Source organism: Lycium barbarum, chromosome 12 (genome assembly GCF_019175385.1).
Source record: "Lycium barbarum isolate Lr01 chromosome 12, ASM1917538v2, whole genome shotgun sequence".
Taxonomy (NCBI): domain Eukaryota; kingdom Viridiplantae; phylum Streptophyta; class Magnoliopsida; order Solanales; family Solanaceae; genus Lycium; species Lycium barbarum.
Genome location: NC_083348.1, coordinates 104,304,428 through 104,327,032, shown reverse-complemented (window position 1 = coordinate 104,327,032; position 22,605 = coordinate 104,304,428). Strand labels below are relative to the sequence as shown.

At 39.1% G+C, this 22,605-nt stretch overlaps 1 protein-coding gene across 1 annotated transcript; it reads right to left on the bottom strand.

The window, feature by feature from the left end:
- Window positions 1-9,720: 9,720 nt before the first annotated feature.
- Window positions 9,721-22,162, bottom strand: LOC132624765 (uncharacterized). The gene is made up of 5 exons (XM_060339492.1): window positions 21,973-22,162; window positions 10,859-11,682; window positions 10,465-10,814; window positions 9,887-10,023; window positions 9,721-9,848 (listed from the first exon to the last, which is right to left on the bottom strand). The coding sequence occupies exons 1-5, from the start codon at window positions 22,160-22,162 to the stop codon at window positions 9,736-9,738; spliced, it is 1,614 nt and encodes a 537-aa protein (XP_060195475.1). The 3' UTR covers window positions 9,721-9,735.
- Window positions 22,163-22,605: the final 443 nt, after the last annotated feature.

Below are 22,605 nucleotides of genomic sequence, written 5' to 3'. Positions count from 1 at the left end.
GCAGTCCTCATCTTCATTCCATAATTTTTCTGGTGAGGCGGGCCTTATTCGACACAAATTCAAATTAGTAGGGGTTCCTATGGCAGTATCGGACATTGGGTGAAAAACAAAACAAAAAAGGGGGAGGGCCTTGACTGGTTTCCAACAAAATTGCGATCAAGGTAGAGCAATAACTACTAAGCCTCAAAGCCAAGTAAGTGGGGGTTGGTTTTGGTTATTATATGAATAGTCACTTGTCATCTCGTTCCCTTTGTCTTAGTCTAACAATAAATTACGGGGAAAAAAGTAAACAACAAAGTGGATCAGTAAATATGCAGTTTTACTGACCCAGTGTTCCGTTTGGCTTTATTGTAATTCAATTCTGCAGGCACGAAAAAAATATTCCCACAACTGTCACCGTTGTTACTGATTCTTCGTCCGGAGAATTTTTCACATAGAATCCTAAGGGGTGGTTTGATAGGAGGGATAAGTTATTCCATGTAGATGGGATTGGGTAGGATAGGATAAGATAACTTGTTCCACATTTTATCCTGTATAGATGAGATTAGGTGGAATATCAAAAGAGTTATCCCACCAGCCAAACATGGAATAATTCCAATTTCATCGGACTAATAATTTCATCTCATCCAATTACTCTTACCAAACGGCCTTAAAAGTACAACCAAGGAGATATGGTGATCCTGATCCACAGAGGTTCATTAGTGGTCACAGGACCATAACAACTTCACTCTTGAGATAATACTTAATGATTTAAATCATATTTCAACACAATCGATCAACATAACAATCAATCAACCATACTTTAATTCAAAACTGCTGAAGTAGAGTATGAATCCTCTATAGCTGTATCGTATCTCATAATTACAACAAATTGCTACCATAATGCGTTCTTTATCCCCTGTTAAAGGGATAATACTTTGATATCGATACTAATTATGCATCTTCAATTTGGCGTTTAGGGTCAATCAATAAAAAGCTTGATTAATTATAGACTCGTTATAGCTTATGGTTCATAGTTCGCCAGTTAATTAATGGTCCATGCTCTCTCATCCACTCAATAAAAGTGGCCAATTTTAAAGCCCTTCGAATTCCAAAATTTCACCCAAAAAAAAAAAAAAACCCTTGGATTAATGGCAAATGCAGTGTCATCACCCTGCACCCTTTATCAATTGAACATCTCATTTTCCATTGGCATTGCTTTAAGTTGTGTGTCTTTTTCCTTCTTGGCTTTCCAACTAAGGACACCCCGTTATACTTGTACCTATTGGATGTTAATAGTAATGGAGCAGGAAATTTTGATAAAGGCGATACCAAGTTTTTGGGAAGCTAAAAGTGTTTTTTTTTTAAATATAAAAGAAACATACTTATTTTAGATAGTTGATGTATTTGACCAAACTTTTAGGAAAATAAATACTTCTTTTGTCCCAATTTATGTGCCACTTTTTTTAATTTTGAGAGTCAAACTATTTAATTTTGACCATAAGTTTCGGACATTTAATAATTTAGTTTTTTTAAAATAAAAGTTACATATTTGGAAACTATGTATGAAGTACTATAAATCACAAATTAACAATTCAAAATATTTAAAAAGGCATATGAAAAAATTATGGTCAATGAAAAACTTGTTTTGACTCTAGAAATTCTAACGGTGAAACATAAATTGAGACAAAGGGAGTAAGTATTTTAAGTAGAAGCAAAGCTGAAAAAGTAGCTAGCTTTTCTTATAAGTATTTTTGGAACATTCGTAAAACACGTAATGTTGTTGTAATATTGACAAAAGTAATTTTCAAATTGATTAGTTAAATACATTGCTATTTTTCAAAAGTACTTTTTTCGATAAACATTAATTACAAAAAAATAAGATTTTTTTTGAAGTTTGGCAAAATAGGCTATAACAAACTTTAAATTTAACCAGTGACATGAAAGTAATTCTCCATTTTTGGTAAGTGGTAAGTCTCTTGAGCAGTCTTAGTCATAGTAGATGGATAGAAGATTGATTAAGTGCACTTGGAGTTTGTAGAATTAGGTATAATCATTTGTCATCCACACAGAAATTTTGTCGAAGAAAGACAAGAAGGGAACAAAAACAATACAATAGAAGTATGGTTTACACTAAATTAATGAATCTTTGTAACAAGACTAGTTCCTAACAAATCTCACCCCTTAAATGGTCCTCCATTTGGATTATGCATGCATCATCAACCACTCATAAATACTTAGAATTAATGGACCTGTCTTCTTAATCATCCTATTCCCAATTATACAAAGCTTGATACTTCACTTCTAAAGTTCTTTGGAAGCAATACTACTCTCAGTTTTTTTTTTTTTTTTAAGATCATAAATTAATTATGTATTTATAGGGATATACGAATATTATTTGGACATAACCCAGTTCATGGCCATATATTTCTCTTTTAACACTTTAGGCTACTTTTTATAAATTAAAGAAAGTTAAAGAAAAATTGACTAAATCACGGAAGATATCATGCCACCCTTAATGTGTGAAATCGGGAGCTTGTTTGTAATTGCTTTTTAATTTTTGTGAATGAATTTACTTCAGAAGGTACTTCAGAAAGAGTGGAAGCCAAGAAGGGAAAAAGCGAAAAGAGTAAAGAAAAAGAAATAGATGTGGGGATAAAGCAGCAGAAAGTGGGTAAAGGTCAGTGAGAGGCTGACACGTGGACCATAAAATGCGTTGCCACATTGATTCTTTCCAAATAGTCTAGTATGAAAACAAGAATTATCTAACGCTGGTCGTTTGGTTGTGTTGGCAAAGTAATCTGTATAAGTTTAAATAAAGTTTCAATACAATTTGTAAAATATTTAGTAAAAATAGATTACACAGTATAAAATACTTAACAGTAAAATACTTAAAACCAGTAAACTACAGAAATTGGAAAAATGAATAGAAACAGTGTTGGAAAAATAAAAATATTTTCAAAATATAATCGAGCCCACTTAGTTCAAAGTGTGTGTTATACCCCGTACATTTATACGACGAATTATCCGCAAGCAAATCGACTCAAGTTAAAGGCGGAATTATTTTCGGACATGAAATAAGAGCTTTTAATTTTCAACTTTGATTATCACAAAAATTACTTATAAATTTTATTTAGCATAAAAATATAAATATTGGAGATTAGGAATTAATTTAATTATTGAAAGTGGGCCCCACGACACGTGGCGAGATTTGGTTGGCCTTGAATAAAGATGGACACATGTCATGAAAATTGACACATGTCCACTTTGTAAAGATTATATAAATGAGCATAAGTGGATGACTACACTACAATTAATCTTGCAAATTAGGTTTTAGAGAAAGGGGCTCTCAAACCTAGAGAGAGAGAGAGGGGTTCGGGCACTGTTCACGGCAACTGTTCACAGCGACGCCACTGTTCACGCCGCCACTGTTCACGGGCGGCGCCACTGTTCACGGCCAGCCCATTTTTGCCCCCTTCTACACAATTAATTGGAGAGATTTGAAGATCAAGAGGAGGAAAAAGATGGAGCTCATGGTAGCCATGTCAACTCACGGCCATGGCTTTCTTGAAGACATTTCATGGTGAAAAATTAGAGCTTGTCTCTAAGGTAAGATTTAATTCTTTTCTACATGTTTTGGAGGTAGTTTAGACTTGTATAGCTTGGTAGATGTGTGTTGAATACAAACGAGTTATGTATGTTGATGTTGAATTATAAATTGAGCCGTGTAAGGGGGGTGTTTTGAGTAAGAATGAGGAATTGATTTTAGTAGCATTATGTAGGAATTAAATGGTTAAATTTAAAGTTGTGTTATGGACATATTGCTATCCTTGCTAAATTGAAAGGATTGAGGCTATGATTATGTTCATATGATTATTGTTGTTGTTATCATGGGTTATGTGATGAGAATGAAGGAAATTAATGGTTAGAAACTTTATAGAGGTCGTGTGGGTGTGTGAAGAGGAGTGTGGCCGTGAGCCATAGTAATGAAAGAGAATGGTGAATTAAAATTTATTTAGCTTGTTAGAGGTGTCGTTGTGACATTGATGACGTAGATAAAGGGTTAACGAGTTGAGTTGGTGTTGAAATTGGTTGTATGTTGTTATGAGAAATTATGTGATTTTTATATATTTTTTATGCAATTATGAAAGTAAGATGCTAAATGTGATCTATGGTTGTTATTAATGAATTTGGAAGAAAACAATGCGATTTGGTAGTTTCGTTGCAATTGTAGAAGTTTCGAATGGAATATGGAAATGGGCGGAATGGTTCGAATCCTTGGATATTGTTTAAAATGTTATTGAAATATGTTTGGGTAATCTTGAGTTAGTTAATGAATATGGAAAAATGTTGATATTAGTTGGGTGGTGTGAAGTTAGAATGGAAGAGTTACATTATGTGGAAAGGAAGGGAAAAATTTTGGATTGTTGGAAATGTTGTATGAATTGCTTAGAATGTCTTTAAGTATTGTTGGTATGGATTCGGGTTAGTATTTAAATATATAAGCATCGATGTTGGCTTGAAGGTAAGTCGTCGAGTTGAATTTATGAAAGTTGTTGAATGATGTAAAAGAGAGTTACTATTATTATTTTGCCTTTCGAATTGGTTATCAATGTTACTAGGTTGGTTATTGTGGTTGTTGTTGTTGATTTTGAGCGAGATAAATTCTCGGGATGGCCTATTTACAGGGGAAGTGCTGCCGAATTTTCTGTAGAATTTAATGATTAGTTTGGAATGAATGGCTTAAGTGCCCTTAGCTAATGATTGGTATTCGTTGGCGTAATTGTAGACCTTGGGGAGCCCGAGGCGTAGATTTGGATTAGCTTTAGATTGGCTATCTTGGAAGTGCGTTTGAGGTATGTAAATCTATCCCGATTCTTCTTTTGGCATGTCCTAGGTGTACTAGGATCAGATTTGAGCCTCGGAAAGTATTCTGCTCATCGGAATCCGCATTTGAAAATACCCTTTTTTCATTCAATGGAATTGAACCCTATAAGTATGCTTTATTGAAAGAATTGTGCAAACTTCCGCAAATTGTTTAGAAAATTATGGAATGTCCCCAGAACCTCCGTAGGTGACTTTATAAGCTTAAAATGCGTAATTTGAGCCCACCGCCTTGCTTGTCCCAAGGTGGGCCCACTAGTCCCGGTTTTACCCTTATTGTACTTAAGGCTCGCTTTCGAGCAGTTTTTGGAAAGAAATGTTCTGACTACTCTTTTAACTACTAAACAAAAAAATTGTTTTAAATAATTCATTAAGTCTTATAAATTGTTTTGGCACTCGGAACGACTTCAGAAAGGTTATGCTTCTGTAATTCATTATGACATCCGAAACTCACTTATTATGATCCCGTCTGACTTCATTGAATTGGTTTGTCATTGATATGCCTCATCGAGTCTCTGAAAATATTTATGATATTTTAACTGCATTTAGTTTCTCACTACTCTATTCGTGGATGCCCCAATGTTTCCCACACTGAGCCCGGGCCAGGATATGTTGTCAAGCGTAATCCTCTGCATTGTTCGCCGTGCCTCGATGTGAGGGGGCAGGTATACGTGTACATGGGTTTGTGGAGTATGCTGTGCCATGTACACATGTTCTGATATGATTTGCCATGGCCATCTGATATGATATACTATGTTACGGGGTTATGCCCCTATTCTGATTCTTCTGTGTTGTGGCACCAGCGTCGGGAGGGTGGCCACGTTCTGTCTGCCGAGTCCCTTGGCAGGGGCCGGATTTGATATGACATATGTTTCTGTACACACTCCGCATGTTTTGAAAATATGTATTTGATACTTTGGATTTTCTACTCACTTTTTCTGTACGTTTTGTACCAGTTATGATTTTGTTTCTGTAATTCAGGCTTTACATATTCAGTACATATTTCGTACTGACCCCCTTTCTTCGGGGGCTGCGTTTTCATGCCGCGCAGGTACCGACGACAGGTTTGCTGATCCGTCCGTCTAGGATATCTTTTCTGCCATTTGGAGCGCTCTTTTATTCAGAGCCCATCTTTTGGTACAGTCTGTCACTACTGTATTTATATATTCTCGTTCATGGGTACGGCGGGCCCCTGTCCCGTCATATGATTATGTCGGTCTGTTTAGAGTTCTGTAGACATGTTTGTGGGTTGGGGTCTTTCTGTACGGATGCGTGTATATGTTGTGTTTGGGCGATCCCATTCGCCGCGGCGGCCGGTCCGCATATGTGTAAATGTTGCTTTGTTGGCCCTGGGTGGTCATTGTTGGTATTATCTGTGCGCAGGGTTAATTTGGATAGTCTGTAAAACAAAGGAAACTCTGCCGAAATTTTTCTGGAAATTATCTAAATTTGAAATATAGCCTTGCCGGCTTCTGCTATATACTTGAATGCGTTTGATAACAATTTGAGATAGCATTTGATAGATGTGTTTTGGTGCCCAGATCGGGCACTAGTCACGGCCTACGGGGTTGGGTCGTGACAGTGTGTCCTTAAGGAAATTATTCCCCTCACAGTACTCGAGGTTGATGGAATATCAACGATTATCTTACCAGAATAGTAGTACTCCAAATTCAGGTAGCGGCGAACCACTCAACGGCAGTGTATCACACAGAATAAAACAAGAGAGTTTTGGAGAGAAAGGTTTTATTTTGTTTTTTAGCGCAGAAAATTCGTTTTGAATTCTGGAACAAATCAGGAATTTATAGCAGTTGGAGGTACTGATTCTGAATGTTTGCAACCATTCAGATCAGTCACCAAGTTTTTTTTTTAGGGAAATTCAAAAATATCCGGGAAGAGAAAAATGGACCGGGTCGGTCACAAGTCGCGGGTCAGTGTCGATCCGCGTTGGATGTTTTCGGTTTTTTTTTTCCATTTAATTAAATAATTAAGAAAAAGTTTGTCCAAAAAGATAATCAATCAATCTTTTCCAAATCCGAAGCCGAGCCGAGCGAGAGACGGCGACGGTGCGAGGGGTCTTTGCCCCCTCAACCCTTTTAGCGACTAGAGAAGGTGTAATGTAATATATGCATATCTCTTTTCATCTTTTTTTCCTATGTGGGACAAATGCTTTAACCAAAGCAAAAGAGACCTTTTACATTCCCCAAAGCAAAAATGACCTTTTACATTCCCTTTACTTTTCATCCCATCATTTCCCATTCACTAATATCAAAACCCAACAATCCCCCACATGAATGGGGAATGGCCATGATATAAAAGAATGCGCGGACAAGTGTGATGTACAAGCGAAGATTGACTGCATCTGGATAAGCAGGTTTCCCTTTAGAACTTTCCGTAGTGAACTTATATCAGATATACTCGATCAATTGGTAGATTTGATATCTTTGAACCGTCGAACTTTGTTGTATACCTAGACAACATAAGTCACACAATCAACCCTCAATCATTATGGTTCTCACGGTTGTGTTCGTTTCAGCCATGAACACTGCCTGGTTTCATGAGTGCATAGAGAATGGGCCTTCAGTGTCATTCCCCTTTAAAGCGGCTTACACTTAACACTCACATAGATAATTTCTAAACATGTGGTCCTATAGCCACATTATCTGGTCATACACTACAAGATTTAGATAATTATTAAAAATCTTAATGCTTTATTAACTCATTAACAAGCCATAAAGTTTATCCTTATTTCTGAACATTGTCTTCATCCGAGAATGGGTTGAGTTATTTGACAATGTTGAACCGTCAGTCACAACTTTGTTTGATCTCCTTGAACCTAGCTCTTGGGATCTCCAGTCTGCTAGGTAAAGTTACCGCTATGATGACTTGTCCTCGGCCTTAACCCCATTCCAATTGATGATCTACTAACTCCCTCTCTAGATAAGCCTTTTGTAAGCGGATCCGCTACGTTATCTCTTGACTTTAGATAGTCAATCGTGATAACGCCACTAGAGAGGAGTTGTCTAACGGTATTGTGTCTTCGTCGTATGTGACGAGATTTTCTGTTATGCATTACGCTCCCTGCCCTACCTATTGCTGCTTGATTGTCACAATGTATACATAGGATCCAAAGGTTTGGGCCAGAATGGAATATCTTCTAAGAAATTCCGGAGCCATTCAGCTTCTTTACCGGCCTTGTCTAAAGCTATAAATTCAGATTCCATTGTAGAACGAGCGATGCATGTCTGTTTTGATGATTTCCAAGGCACTGCTCCTCCACCAACGGTGAAAACATATCCACTCGTGGATTTAACTTCAGATGATTCGGTGATCCATTTTGCATCACTATATCCCTCAATTACTGCGGGATATTTATTATAATGCAAAGCATAGTTTTGGGTGTGTTTTAAATACCCCAAAACTCATTTCATTGCCATGCAATGAGTTTGATTGGGATTACTCGTGAATCGACTCAGCTTGCTAATAGCACATGCTATATCTGGTCGTATACAATTCATAATATACATCAAACTTCCCAAAACTCGTGCATAGTCCAATTGTGAGTCACTTTCACCTTCATTCTTTTGAAGTGCAAAACTTACATCAATTGGAGTCTTTGCAACATTGAAATTTAAATACTTGAACTTGTCAAGTACCTTTTTAATAGAATGTGACTGTGATAATGCTAGACCTTGTGGAGTTTAATGGATCCTAATTCCTAAGATCAAATCAGCAACCCCTAAGTCTTTCATGTCAAATTTGCTAGCGAGCATGCGCTTCGTAGCATTTACATCGGCAATATCTCTACTCATTATCAACATGTCATCAACATATAAACAAACAATGACTTCATGATTTGGAGTATTTTTAATGTAAACACATTTGTCACACTCATTAATCTTAAATCCATTTGCCAACATTATTTGGTCAGATTTCGCATGCCATTGTTTGGGTGCTTGTTTAAGTCCATAAAGTGACTTAACAAGTTTGTACACTTTCCTTTCTTTACCAGGAACCACAAAACCCTCAGGTTGTTCCATGTAAATTTCTTTCTCCAATTATCCATTTAAGAAAGCTGTCTTGACATCCATTTGATGGATTTCAAGACCATATACGGCCGCCAGTTCCACTAACACCCGAATAGATGTTTTTCTTGTTACCGGCGAGTAGGTGTCAAAGTAATCAAGGCCTTATTTTTGTCTATAACCTTTATCCACAAGTCTTTCCTTATATTTGTCAATAGTTCCATCGGCTTTCATTTTCCTTTTAAAAATCCATTTTGATCCTAAAGGTTTATTTCCAGGAGGAAGATCAACCAATTCCCATGTATGGTTGTTCAAAATTGATTCAATCTCACTATTGACTGCCTCTTTCCAAAATGCTCAATCAAAAGATGACATTGCTGCTTTAAATGTTTGAAGCTCATTTTCAAGCAAGAATGTCACAAAATCTGGTCCAAAGGAAGTAGATGTCCTTTGACGTTTGCTACGCCTTGGATCCTCTTCACTTGGTGTACTTTCCTTTGGTTCTTCCCGCGGTCGTTTAGATCTTTCACTTGACGACTCACATTCAGTATTATACAGATAAATGTTTTCAAATAATTCAGCATTATCTGATTCAATTATCGTATTAACATGAATTTTGGGATTGTCCGATTTGTGAACCAAAAACTGACAAGCTTTGCTATTTGTAGCATAGCCAATAAAAACACAATCCACAGTTTTTTGTCCGATTTTTACCCTTTTGGGCAAAGGAACTTGGACCTTTGCTAAACACCCCCACACTTTGAAATATTTCAAGTTGGGGTTTCTTCCTTTCCATAGTTCATATAGAATAGATTGTGTTTTGTTGTGGGGCACCCTGTTGAGTATTCGATTAGCTGTAAGGATAGCTTCCCCCCATAAGCTCTGCGGTAAACCGAAACTTATTAATAAAGCATTCATCATCTCCTTTAATGTTCGATTTTTCCTTTCCGCAATTCCATTTGATTGTGGTGTGTAGGGGGCAGTAGTTTGATGAATAATCCCATATTCTAAACATATCTCTACAAAAGGAGATTCGTATTCTCCACCCCTATCACTTCTAATCATTTTTATCTTTTTATTCAATTGGTTTTTCACTTCGTTTTTGTATTGCTTAAATGCATCAATTGCTTCATCCTTACTATTAAGCAAATACACATAACAATATCGAGTGCAATCGTCAATAAAAGTTATAAAATACTTTTTCCCACCGCGAGATGGTATTGACTTCATATCACATATATCTGTGTGGATTAAGTCTAAAGGATTTGAACTCTTATAAATAGACTTATATGGATGTTTAACAAACTTAGATTCAACACAGATTTCACATTTTGATTTATTACACTCGAATTTAGGAAATACTTCTAAATTAATCAATTTTCGCAAGGTTTTGTAGTTGACATGTCCTAAACGAACATGCCATAAACCATTTGACTCCAATAAGTAAGACGAAGTTGAATTTTTATTAATACTGTCAACAACCATTACATTGAGTTTGAAAAGGTCATTGGTGAGGTAGCCCTTTCCTATGAACATATCATTCTTACTTATTACAATTTTCTCACTAACCAGCACACACTTTAACCCGTTTTTTACGAGTAGTCCGGCTGAAACTAAATTCTTCCTAATTGTTGGAATGTGCAGAACATTGTTGAGAGTTAGCACATTTCCGAAAGTCATCTTCAAAAGTATCTTCCCATATCCTTCAACTTTGGCTGTTGCAGTATTTCCCATGTATAGATCCTCTTTGGGTCCAGCAGGAGTGTAGGTTGCAAATGCTTCCTTAACGGCACACACATGTCGAGTGGCGCCAGAATCAAGCCACCACTCCTTTGGGTTACCAACCAGGTTGCACTCAGACAGCATTGCACACAGGTCATCAACATCTACCACCATGTTTGCCTGACCCTTGTTTTTCTCTTTGTCCTTCTTGGGGGCACGACAGTCGGGAGCTTTATGGCCTGCTTTACCACAATTATAATAGTTACCCTTGAATTTTTCTTGTTAGGATCCTTCTTCTTTCCAGAAGGCCTCTTCCTTTTCTTGTTCTTTTTCGGAGCAACATCTTCAACGACGTTTGCCCATTCAATCGGTGAACTCTTACGGTACCTCTTCTCAGCGGTTTTGTTATCTTCCTCGATCTTGAGACGAATCACAAGATCCTCCAACTTCATTTCCTTTCTCTTGTGCTTAAGATAATTCTTGAAATCTTTCCATGAGGGCGGCAACTTCTCAATCATTGTAGCCTCTTGGAACGCTTCATTCACTACCATACCTTCAGCAATAAGGTCATGGAAGATAAGTTGAAGTTCTTGAACTTGGGTTCCAACGGTTTTTCCATCCACCATTTTGTAGTCTAGGAATTTGGCAACCACAAACTTCTTCAAGCAAGCATCTTCGATTTTGTACTTCTTTTCAAGTGCACTCCATAGTTCTTTGGAGGTCTCTACTGCACTGTAGACGTTGTACAAGTCATCTTCTAAGGCACTCAAAATGTAGCCTTTGCACAAAAATTCAGCCTGTTTCCAAGGCTCAGTAACCATGAACTTTTGGTTGTCAGGCATGTCGGCGGCAGGCACGAGAGGGTCCTCACTGGTGAACTTTTGCATACCAAGGGTGGTAAGCCAAAAGAACATTCTTTGCTGCCATCCTTTAAAGTTGGCACCGGTGAACTTCACAGGTTTCTCAGCCGGTGGCACAGCGGTACGAGTTGTAGGAGTAACCGCTGGTGCAATATTCGCAGAGGGAGTTCCAGTCTCAATTGCCATTATTTCTTTGTCACTGTCAAATCGACAAACTGTTTTAGTTAATAAAATTAGAATAGCAATTAAATCACAAACTTAAACGATGAAGATTTTATTTCTTCAAATCGCAGTATAATTATGAACTTTGGTATTCCAACGAAGTTTTTATATCTTCGAGTCAGAATACTAATATTCATATGGAGTAGAAAACTACACAAGTTTTAATCTCCTTAAACAGAATACAAATTATAATATTATATATAATTTCCTTAAGATTGTTGGCAAAGTAATATGTATAAGTTTAAATAAAGTTTCAACACAATCTGTAAAACACTTAGTAAAAACAGATTACACACTATAAAATACTTAACCGTAAAATACTTAAAACCAGTAAACTACAGAAACTGAAAAAATGAACAGAAACAGTGTTGGAAAAATAAAAAAAAATTCAGAATATTATCGAGCCCACTTAGTTCAAAGTGTGTCCTTAAGGAAATTATTCCGCTCACAGTACTCGAGGTTGATGGAATGTCTCCTCCCAAGATAAAACGATTATCTTACCAGAATAGTAGTACTCCAAATTCAGGTAGCGGCGAACTACTTAACGGCAGTGTATCACACAGAATAAAACAAGAGAGTTTTGGAGAGAAAGGTTTTCTTTTGTTTTTTAGCGAAGAAAATTCGTTGTGAATTCTGGAACAAATCAGGAATTTATAGCAGTTGGAGGTACTGATTCTGAATGTTTGCAACCATTCAGATCAGTCACCAGGTTTTTTTTGGAGGGAAATTCGAAAATATCCGGGAAGAGAAAAACGGACCGGGTCGGTCACAAGTCACGAGTCAGGGTCGATCCGCGTTGGATGTTTTTGGTTTTTTTCCATTTAATTAATTAATTAAATAAATAAATAAATAAATAAATAAATAAATAATTAAGGAAAAGTTTGTCCGAAAAGATAATCAATCGATCAAATCCGAAGCCGAAGCCGAGCGAGTGACGACGACGGCGCGAGGGGTCCTTGCCCCCTCAACCCTTTTAGCGACTAGAGAAGGTGTAATGTAATATATACACCTCTCTTTTCCTCTCTTTTTCCTATGCGGGACAAATGCTTTAACCAAAGCAAAAGGAACCTTTTACATTCCCCAAAGCAAAATGAACCTTTTACATTCGCTTCACTTTTCATCCTATTAATTCCCATTTATCAATATCAAAACCCAACAGGTTGCCGGTTAGGAATAGAATTATTCGGAAAAAGATTCAGCCTAGTACAATTGTGTCAAATAATATTTAATGGTCTTATAGATCCATGTCATGTGTACCATAAAATAATTAATGGTTAAGATCCATTTCTAACTCATATGCTTATCAAAAGAATAAAAATGACAAAATATACGAGTAATAATATTCTAATGGAAGCTGTTAACTATAACCCACATTTCTTACCATATAAATAAGATCTTCGTAAAGGATTTCATGGAATGGTCAAATATTGTCAAATTTCTTAACAGCAATATTAACCTCAATCAATATAAATATACCTCATTTAGAGAAAGAAAAGTAATGAATTCCCCTGTAGAGAAGGAGTGCAATGCTGTTTTTTTACTAATCCAACTCCACAATAGAGGTGTCACTGGTTCGATTTGGCCGATTAGTTTGTGAAATTTATACAAATTTAATTTTGTATAATTAAAATTAGACTTTGTAAAACCGTGTTGGTTTCTCTTTCATATCGGTAGGATATAATTATTTTTCGGTATTTGTTTAAACTATCATATAAAATTCGTAAATAAGTTGGAACACAATATCACGATATATGGTTCGGTCGAGTCAATTTTTAAAAAATCATTGACACCCCTACTCCATAAAATATTTGTCCTCTCATGACAAGATTGCAGGAGCTCCAAATGATTCTCCACTTCATAACGTAGGGAATTATATCTTTTTTAATTGGTAAATGTGGGTTATAGCTTATAGTTTACAGCTTCAGTTAGTATATTATTAGTATATTTTGCCATTTTTTATTATGTTGATAAGCATACGAGTTGAAATGGATCTCAGCCATTAATTGTTTTAGGGTACACATGACATGAATCTACAAGATCATTGAACATTACTTGACACAATTATATTTGATTGGATCTTTTTCCAAAATTATTCATGTATTAAATTAATATAGAAATATTATATTTGGTACTTTTGTTTGATTTGTATGAAATTCAGCACACACAATATAAAGTTTGACTATCATTTTACATTTCCATACAAATAAAACAGATATAAGGTATGAGTCAATTTATGCATTATTTCATATAAAGTAGAACATAAAATAACTAAGTTATGCACAACTAATTCTACGTGACCAGCCTCTGCGTGATTAATTCCTTCATTCTTAATACATACATAACTCTAATGAGCAGCCAAACGATCCCTACGGGCCATCACGTCATTAAACAAATACTCATTGACTGTTGATCAGTTGAAGTCTTTAATTCTAATTACTTTTGTGGAATTTTCATTAATTCATATTGGAATACCCAACGCCAGAGTCACTTGAAATGTTGTTTAATTTAGAATAATATTTTTGGTTCAGCTTAGAATTTGACTCAAATCTAACAGATAATGCACGAGGGGAAGGCACATTGTACTTTAGATCTTTTATTTTACCTTCTATGGCCTTTCTTAAGTCACATTGTACTTTATAGGACAATTACAATTAAATAGGTTAAAGTAACTCAAGATGCAACTAATTAAGGTTTTAATCCAACAGTCATATTGGCGAGCAATTTATATTTACTACACAAGGTGGATAACGATTGTTAAAAATTACTTCCTCCGATTAAAAAATAGTGTACACTTAGCTTTTTCTTTTTGATTAAAATGAGAGAATTCACTTATAAAATCAAGAAAGAATTAACATTATTTTTTCATATTTACCCTTATTAAGTGTTAAATGATCAAATCACAATACCTATTTAATTAAGGACATTTTAGTCAAATTACCTATTTTTGCCTAGTAGTTAATATTTTTTTAAAAGAATGTGTAAATGACTAAGCGGACACTCTTTTCAAACCGGAGGGAGTACCAATTAGAGTTTAAGGACTACTTTAAAATGTTGACTCTCTCTCCCTTGTGATGAACAGTGATAAACCCATGCACATATTCAAGTTTCAACTCTTACCTTACTGCATACGGTAAAAACCGGATACGTGCAAGACAATGAGACCGGGGACCAGAGATAAAAAGAGACAGGTATGGTCACCGAGTCTTCCCTTAGAAATGATGGAATTGCACCGGCTGAGGCTGACCTGGGAAAAGTGAAGCAAATCTGTTTGGTCCGATATCTCCGGACCAAACTCGGCATCATAGCCAGTTCGATTTCTCCATGACCAAGTTGATCGTGGCCGTTAGTCCGATTTATCCATGACCGAGTTGATCGTGGTCGTTAGTCCGGTTTCTCCATGACCGAGTTGATCGTGGTCGTTAGTCCGGTTGATCAGTTACAAAATTGCCACGCGTCAAGACCGTTTTGCCACATTGTACTGCCAATCGTACGGGTGTCAGACCGTACGGTCCAACCTTATCCTTTTAGGGTTTTCTTTATTCTAAAAGGGCTTTATGTTGTATGCAAGGCCCATAAGGCAAAACTATAAATAGGGGACATTTCCCAACTTTCAGGGGTTGGCTTTTTGGAAGCTAGAACATTGTAATAGCAAATCAAAATATTATTTTTCTCTTTAGTAAGAATCTATGGAGTATTATTGTTTAGCATCACTCTTCTAGTATCACTTTACTTAATCATCCATAGCAACATATACAACATATTCATCCAAGTTATTAACGTATATATTCATATCTACAAACTGTTGTACACGAATCTATATATATATATATATATATATATATATTCCCACAAAAACCAAAATAGATTAAAGTTTGTCCATATATCCTATATCTCACCTTCAAATTCAATTTATTACCTAATTTCGGGGTAAACAGTTTGGCGCCCACCGTGGGGCTAGGATAATAGTAGTCTCTTAATCTTGGCTTCTCTCTTACCCGTTAAGTCTTAAAAATCTTTTGTTCATCTCTGTGAAAACGGACCAAATAACAAGCAGTGGACAATCTGGTCACGGCAACAACAATGAGATTGTGGCCGAAAATGAGAACAGTGGACTACGGGGCTTACCAGCAGATCCTATCGACCCAAATTCCGTTGATTCGAGGGAGGGCCTCAACCGGCAGAACACTGTGAACCAGGAGAATGCCGCCCAGCCGGCCACTGATCCCTTAAATACTCACAATTCAGTTACTTTGTTCCGAGCACAAGGCCGGAAAGTGCCGGACACCCCGAATGATATTAACTTACGTTCAATTTTTGAAATGTTGCAGAAACAGAGAGCGGCTATTGCCTAGCAAGGAGTAGCAATAGCCCAGTTACAAAACAAAAATGATGAAACGACCCCGAAGAGGACGAAAGGTGTGCCTCCCGAACCCAGAAGGGACGAAATACGGATGATAGAGAGTAATGGGTCCGGAGCTGGTTCATCCACCGAGGTTCTGAGAATGCTCGAAACATTGGCGAAGCGGGTAGACTCAACTGAGAAGAGGGTGGAAACATATAACTCTCGGGTGGACCAGATACCGGGGGCTCCGCCTATTATGAAAGGACAGGATTCGAAGAGGTACATTCAAAGGCCTTTTCCTCTGAGTGTGGCTCCAAAATTAATCTCGAAGAGGTTAAAAATGCCGGATATCCAGAAATATGACGGCACAACGGACCCGCAGAAACACGTGACTTCATACACTTGTGCCATAAAAGGCAATGACGTTGAAGAGGATGAAATTGAATCCGTGTTGTTGAAAAATTTTAGGGAAATTGTGTCGAAAGAAGCACTGACTTGGTATGACTATCTGCCCGAACATTCAATCACTTCTTTCGAAATGCTTGCGGATGCGTTCATAAAAGCTCATGCCGGTGCCAAAAAGGTGCAGGCCCGTAAGACGGATATTTTCCGTAAAGCCCAAAGGGATGATGAATTATTGTGTGAGTTTGTCAATCGGTTCCAAAAGGAACGGATGGAGCTCCCTCCGGTTCCAGAGGAATGGGCTGCGCAAGCTTTTACCAAAGGGCTTAATCCTCGAAGCTCGACGACCTCGTTCAAACTAAAAGAAAACTTGCTAGAATATGAGGCTGTGACTTGGGCTGATGTTCATAACAGGTATGAATCAAAGATTCGGGTAGAGAATGACCAACTTGAGCTCCCCCCGGGACCTGTAAATATGAGCAAAGGTTCTGAGAAATCGAGGAAAAATTACGAGCCAGAGTCAAGACCATCGAGGGAAAGGTACATGCCGTACTCTCATTCAGATAAGCCAAGCTTCAAGTCGGAAAAATCGAGGGTTGGTCCCAGCCAATTCTCTAGTCGGGGTGATAAACGGACCGAGCGGCCATCGAACAGCTGAGGTCTGTCATTTAGAAGTGATGCCGGGAGCTCGGATACCAACAGAGACCTGCCGAGGATATCGAAGTACAACTTCAGCATCAACACCTCGGATCTCATCTCAGCCATTGGTCGTATCGTAGAAGCAAGATGGCCGAGACCATTGAGATCAGATCCAGGTCAATGGGACCCGAACGTGATATGTGAGTACCACGGAACCCATGGTCACAGAACTGAAGACTGTCGCCAATTGAGAGAGGAGGTGGCCCGGTTGCTGAAAAATGGTCACCTTCGTGAATTTCTGAGTGAGCGAGCTAAAGGTTATTACAAAGAAAGGGATTCAAACAAACGGGCTAAATCGGTGAAACCTCAGCATATAATCAACATGATAATCGGGGGTATGGATGCGCCTCGAGGCCCGGTGATGAAACGAACAAAGGTTTCCACTATACGTGAGAAACACAACCGGGATTATATGCCCGAAGGTTCCATCTCCTTCAGTAACGAGGATGCGAAAGGCATCATTCAACCGCACAATGATGCTTTGGCAATTTCTATTCTTATTTTTAAATTACAAGTTAAGCGTATTTTGATTGACCCAGGTAGCTCAGCCAATATCATCCGGTGGAGAGTGGTCGAACAACTGAGACTACTCGATCAAATTGGACCTGTGGCTCGAGTTCTCAGTGGGTTTAATATGGCGAGTGAAACCACGAAAGGGGAGATCTCTTTGCCGGTCAACATTGACGGCACCATTCAGAAGACGATGTTCTATGTAATCGAAAGAGACATGAAGTATAATGCTTTGTTCTGTAGGCCGTGGATACATAACATGAGGGTGTTCCATCGACATTACATCAGCTGCTGAAATTCCCAATACCGGAAGGGATAAAAACCATTCGAGGAGAACAACCCGCTGCAAGGGAGATGCTTGCGGTCGAGGAAGTGCCGTTCATTCCCAAAAACCCGAACCCGACAGAGGACGAGTCAATCGGTGGCAAGGACTCTAAATAGCAACTAAAGTGTACAGGTTCGACAGCGGAGCAGCCGGGGTCGGACCCGGGGTATGACGAGGATGATTTCGGTGTACCTAGATTTTTCGTCTTACCGGATGACTCGGATGCAACCAAGTCTACAGTGGAGGAACTGGAGCAAGTCGTCTTGTTCTAATATCTACCGGATAGAATGGTATACCTGGGCACGGGGTTAACCTCGGAGCTCAGGAACAAGTTAATTAAGTTTCTTCAAGCTAATGTCGATTGCTTCACATGGTCCCATATAGATATGACAGGTGTGCCACCGGAAGTAATAACTGACAAGCTCAGCCTTGACGGGAGATTTCCCCCGGTGAAGCAGTAGCCGGAGGCCTATGGCAGAACTGAAGCACGCCTTCGTAAAGGATAAGGTAACAAATCTTTTGAAAATAGGCTCTATTCGGGAGGTAAAATACCCGGACTGGCTGTCTAATGTAGTGGTGGTGCCAGAAAAAGGTAATAAATTTAGAATGTGCGTTGATTATAAGGATTTAAACAAAGCATGCTCGAAGGATTCATTTTCAATGCCTCACATCGATAGAATGGTCGATGCGACGGCCGGGCGTGAGATGTTGAGTTTTCTTGACGCTTACTCCGAGTATAACCAAATCCGGATACACCCGGAGGATCAAGAGAAACATCCTTTATTACCCGATACGGGACATACTGTTACAATGTCATGCCCTTCGAATTAAAAAATGCCGGTGCAACTTACCAACGCCTAGTTAATGGGATGTTCGAAGAACAGATAGGAAAAACAATGAAAGTTTATATTGATGACATGGTTGTCAAGTCCCTGGAAACAGAGGACCATTTAAAACATTTGCAGGAATCCTTCGATGTACTCCGTGAATACAACATGAAGCTTAACCCGGAGAAATGTGCCTTCGGTGTCCGGTCAGGAAAGTTCTTGGGTTTCATGGTATCCAACTGGGGAATTGAAATTAACCCGGACAAGATCAAAGCAATCGAGGATATTGAGGTGGTAAATAACGTCAAAGGAGTGCAAAGGCTCACCGGAAGGATAGCAGCGTTGAGTCGGTTCATATCGAGGTCTTCGGATAAAAGCCACAATTTCTTCTCCTTATTAAGGAAGAAGAATGACTTCGTTTGGACACCGGAATGCCAAAAATCATTGCAAGAGTTGAAAAGGTACTTGTCCAGCCCCCCTATATTGCACACACCGAAAGTGGAAGAACTGTTGTTTCTCTATCTTGCCGTATCCGAGGTAGCAGTAAGTGGTGTTTTGGTCCGAGAAGAGTCAGGTACGCAATTCCCAATATATTATGTGAGTAGAACTTTAGGGGATGCGGAGACCCGGTATCCCCACCTTGAAAAGTTAGCATTGGCATTGGTATGTGCTTCTAGAAAACTCAAACCCTACTTTCAATGTCATCCGATATGCGTAGTGACCACTTACCCTCTAAAGAACATCATGCATAAATCGGAATTATCGGGTAAACTAACTAAATGGGCCGTAGAGATTAGCGGATATGATATATAATATAAGCCTCGGACGGCCATTAAGTCCCAAATTTTGGTCGATTTCGTGGCAGATTTCACTCCGGCCATAATCCCCGAGGTTGAGAAAGAACTGCTAACCTCAAGAAAAGTTCTGGGTATTTGGTCGTTACACACAGACGGGGCCTCGAACCTCAGAAGTTCTGGGCTAGGAATCGTCCTTAGAACTCCCGCCGGGGATGCCATTCGACAATCCGTTAGAACTATTAAATTGACTAACAATGAAGCCGAGTATGAGGCTATGATTGCAGGTTTGGAATTAGCTCAGAGTATGGGGGCCGAAGTGATTGAAACCGAAGTGATTGAAGCAAAATGCCTCGATGTGTTTACAGAACCACAACAAAATCAAGCACGAGAGAAACACCTTTCTCGTTAGTCTACGGGACTGAAGCCCCCATCCCCGTAGAAGTTGGCGAACCGAGTCTTCGGTTCAGATACGCCACCGGTGAATCAAACGAGGAGGCCATGACCATAAAACTCAACCTCACAGATGAACTTCGCGAAAATGCATTGGTCCGAATTGCAGCCCAGAAGCAGAGAATGGAAAGGTACTACAATCGGAGGGCTAATTTTTGACATTTCCAAGTTGGGGACTTGGTGTTTCGGAAAGTTACTTTGAACACCAAGAATCCCAACGATGGTAAGTTGGGTCCGAACTGGGAAGGGCCATACAAGATAACCGGAATAACTGGTAAAGGATCGTATCAGCTGGAATCCATGGACGGACAACGGTTGTGCATTAACTGGAACGTGGCGCATTTGAAGAGATACTACTGCTAAGATATGGACACTTGCCCTTGTGTTATACTTTGTTCATCTTTCTTTCTCCCAGGAATTCAAGTACCGGATGAAGCTAGGTGTTAGGTCTGAAAACACGTGCTGCACTCTTTTCCTTAGTAAGGTTTTGTCCCAAAATGGGTTTTCCGACAAGGTTTTTAATGAGGCAACAAGTACAATGTGTTACTTGATAAAAACAAAGTTAAGTGTCCAGAAATCCGGGGGTATACCCTACGAGTGGGACTGGATAGTGCTTACCCGATCCTGCAGCTCATATAAACACTAGGGGACTACTATACCCATATCGAGGCTTACCCCGGGAAAGAGAAAATGAAATAGCTCAACAAATCAGAAGGCCGTCGGATCCTCGAAATTTTGTTTCTCACCTCCATCCAAAACCGGACCTTCTGTATTAGGTTTTGATGTAAGGACCAAACGATCAGAATGAATCGTGTCCACTTAGTATTTGCTACGGCAAAAACAGAAGGAAACAGATAAAATTCTCATATCATGTATGTACAAATACTTGCAATACAAAGTTTATTGAAAGTTTGAATTATTGCATTTCGGATATGTCTTATTGTTAAACACCCTACCCGGGTGATTACCGCCTAATTTTGGCATCGCTTTATTCATATACCTTACTCCGGGCACTTCAGTCGAAATTCGACAAAGGCAACAAGGTCACATTGAACCGAGCCAAAATCTTTAACACCCTCGAATGGAGACTGCTACATCAGAATTTGCTAAGGCTGGGATTCAGGTGTCCGAACTTAATCCATGATAAATAAACTGGCGAAAAAATATAGTCCCTAAAATGCCTAATGTGATTTGGAGACATCTGAATTCACAGAGCATAATTAAGTCCCATGGACAAACAACTTGATCAAATCCCCAGACAAATTATACCGGACAAAGTGAAAAGCCGATAACGAGTCATAACCCGAAAAAATATTTCCGAGAAAAAGTCATAATCAACACAGATTAAAAAATAAAGAAAGTCAACAATAAAAATGCACATTTCATATATGTAATGTTTTTTACACCTGAAATTCCTACGAAGTTGAAAAACAAAAATAAAGCCAAAAAGGCAAAGACAAAATAAAGGCTAAGTGTAGGCCCTGATCTATCCGGTGCGGCTGGATCCAGAATGCTTGGATACTGTCCGCTCAAAATCTTCGAAGTCAGTATATCGAGGGCTCTCTTAGCTTCTTCCTCGGTCCTTTTAGCTTCGAGTATCAGGGCTGGGAGATCTGCAAAATCATGCTCGGCTTGCTCAAGGGTGGCCCTCCGGGACTTCCACCGTTTATACTCCACCGCAATCGTGGTATGAGCCTCGACAGCCTCCACACTCCTAAGGGGTTCTGCCAAATCGGCCTCAGCCTGGGCCAGCTTGGCCATTAATTCATCTCTCTTTTCATCGAGGATTCTTTGGATTTGAGTGTCCGACTCGAGCTCGGCTTTGAGAAGGTCATTAGACTTGGTCGTCTTCTCGAGTTTAGTTTTTAGCTCGTCGTATATCCGGGCCCTATCCTCGGCTTTTTGCTCGAACACCCTCATCCTCTCCTTACACTTAGCACTCTCGGATTCAAGCAGCCGATGCCTCTCGGCCATGTTCACGGCATCAGTCTTGACCGAATCAAGATCCCGCCGGAGTTGAGAGACAGTGGCTTCGAGTTCACCAAGCCTCGAAGAAAAACGAGCATTATCTTGGCTAAGGTAGACCTTGTCCGCTTCCACAAACCGGTTCTTCTCGATCATCCTGGCCAACTTATCCTTTGCCAAAGGTTTTCGGCCTTCGCAGCTTCGAGCTCGGGTTGAAGGTTGGAAAGGGCAGCAGCTCAGTTCAATTGGTCCTTCTTTACTTGCAAAATGTGCTGGAACTTCTCCGTTTCCCGACCCTGGGAGTCCAGTTGGCCCCTAAGGTCGTCAACCTCTTGCTAAGCACGGATGAAGGCTTCATTGACGAGCACCACGCTCTGCGAAAGAAATGAGACATTTAAACTTGGATAAAACGAGAAGGAAAAGTTCACATCGAATTATGGAAAGATAGCTGATAAGATTACCCGGTTACCCGCGTGCATGCCCTCGTTAATAAGACTCTGCCAAGGGACCCCAATCATCTTTCGCTTATCCGAATCCGAGACGAGGGGCCTTAGGTAGCTTGCAACCCCCATAAGACGCGATAAAAAACTGCAGTCCTT

Bases quoted from the DNA above. Each gene is read 5' to 3' on its own strand.
- LOC132624765 (XM_060339492.1), bottom strand. From the start codon at position 22,162: ATGATCGAGAAGAACCGGTTTGTGGAAGCGGACAAGGTCTACCTTAGC. The intron at 11,683-21,972 runs GTAAGGAGAGGA...TAACTAAAACAG, and splicing joins TGAATCCGAGAGTGCTAAGT to TTTGTCGATTTGACAGTGAC. The intron at 10,815-10,858 runs GTGGTAAAGCAG...CGTGCCCCCAAG, and splicing joins CAAGGGTAACTATTATAATT to AAGGACAAAGAGAAAAACAA.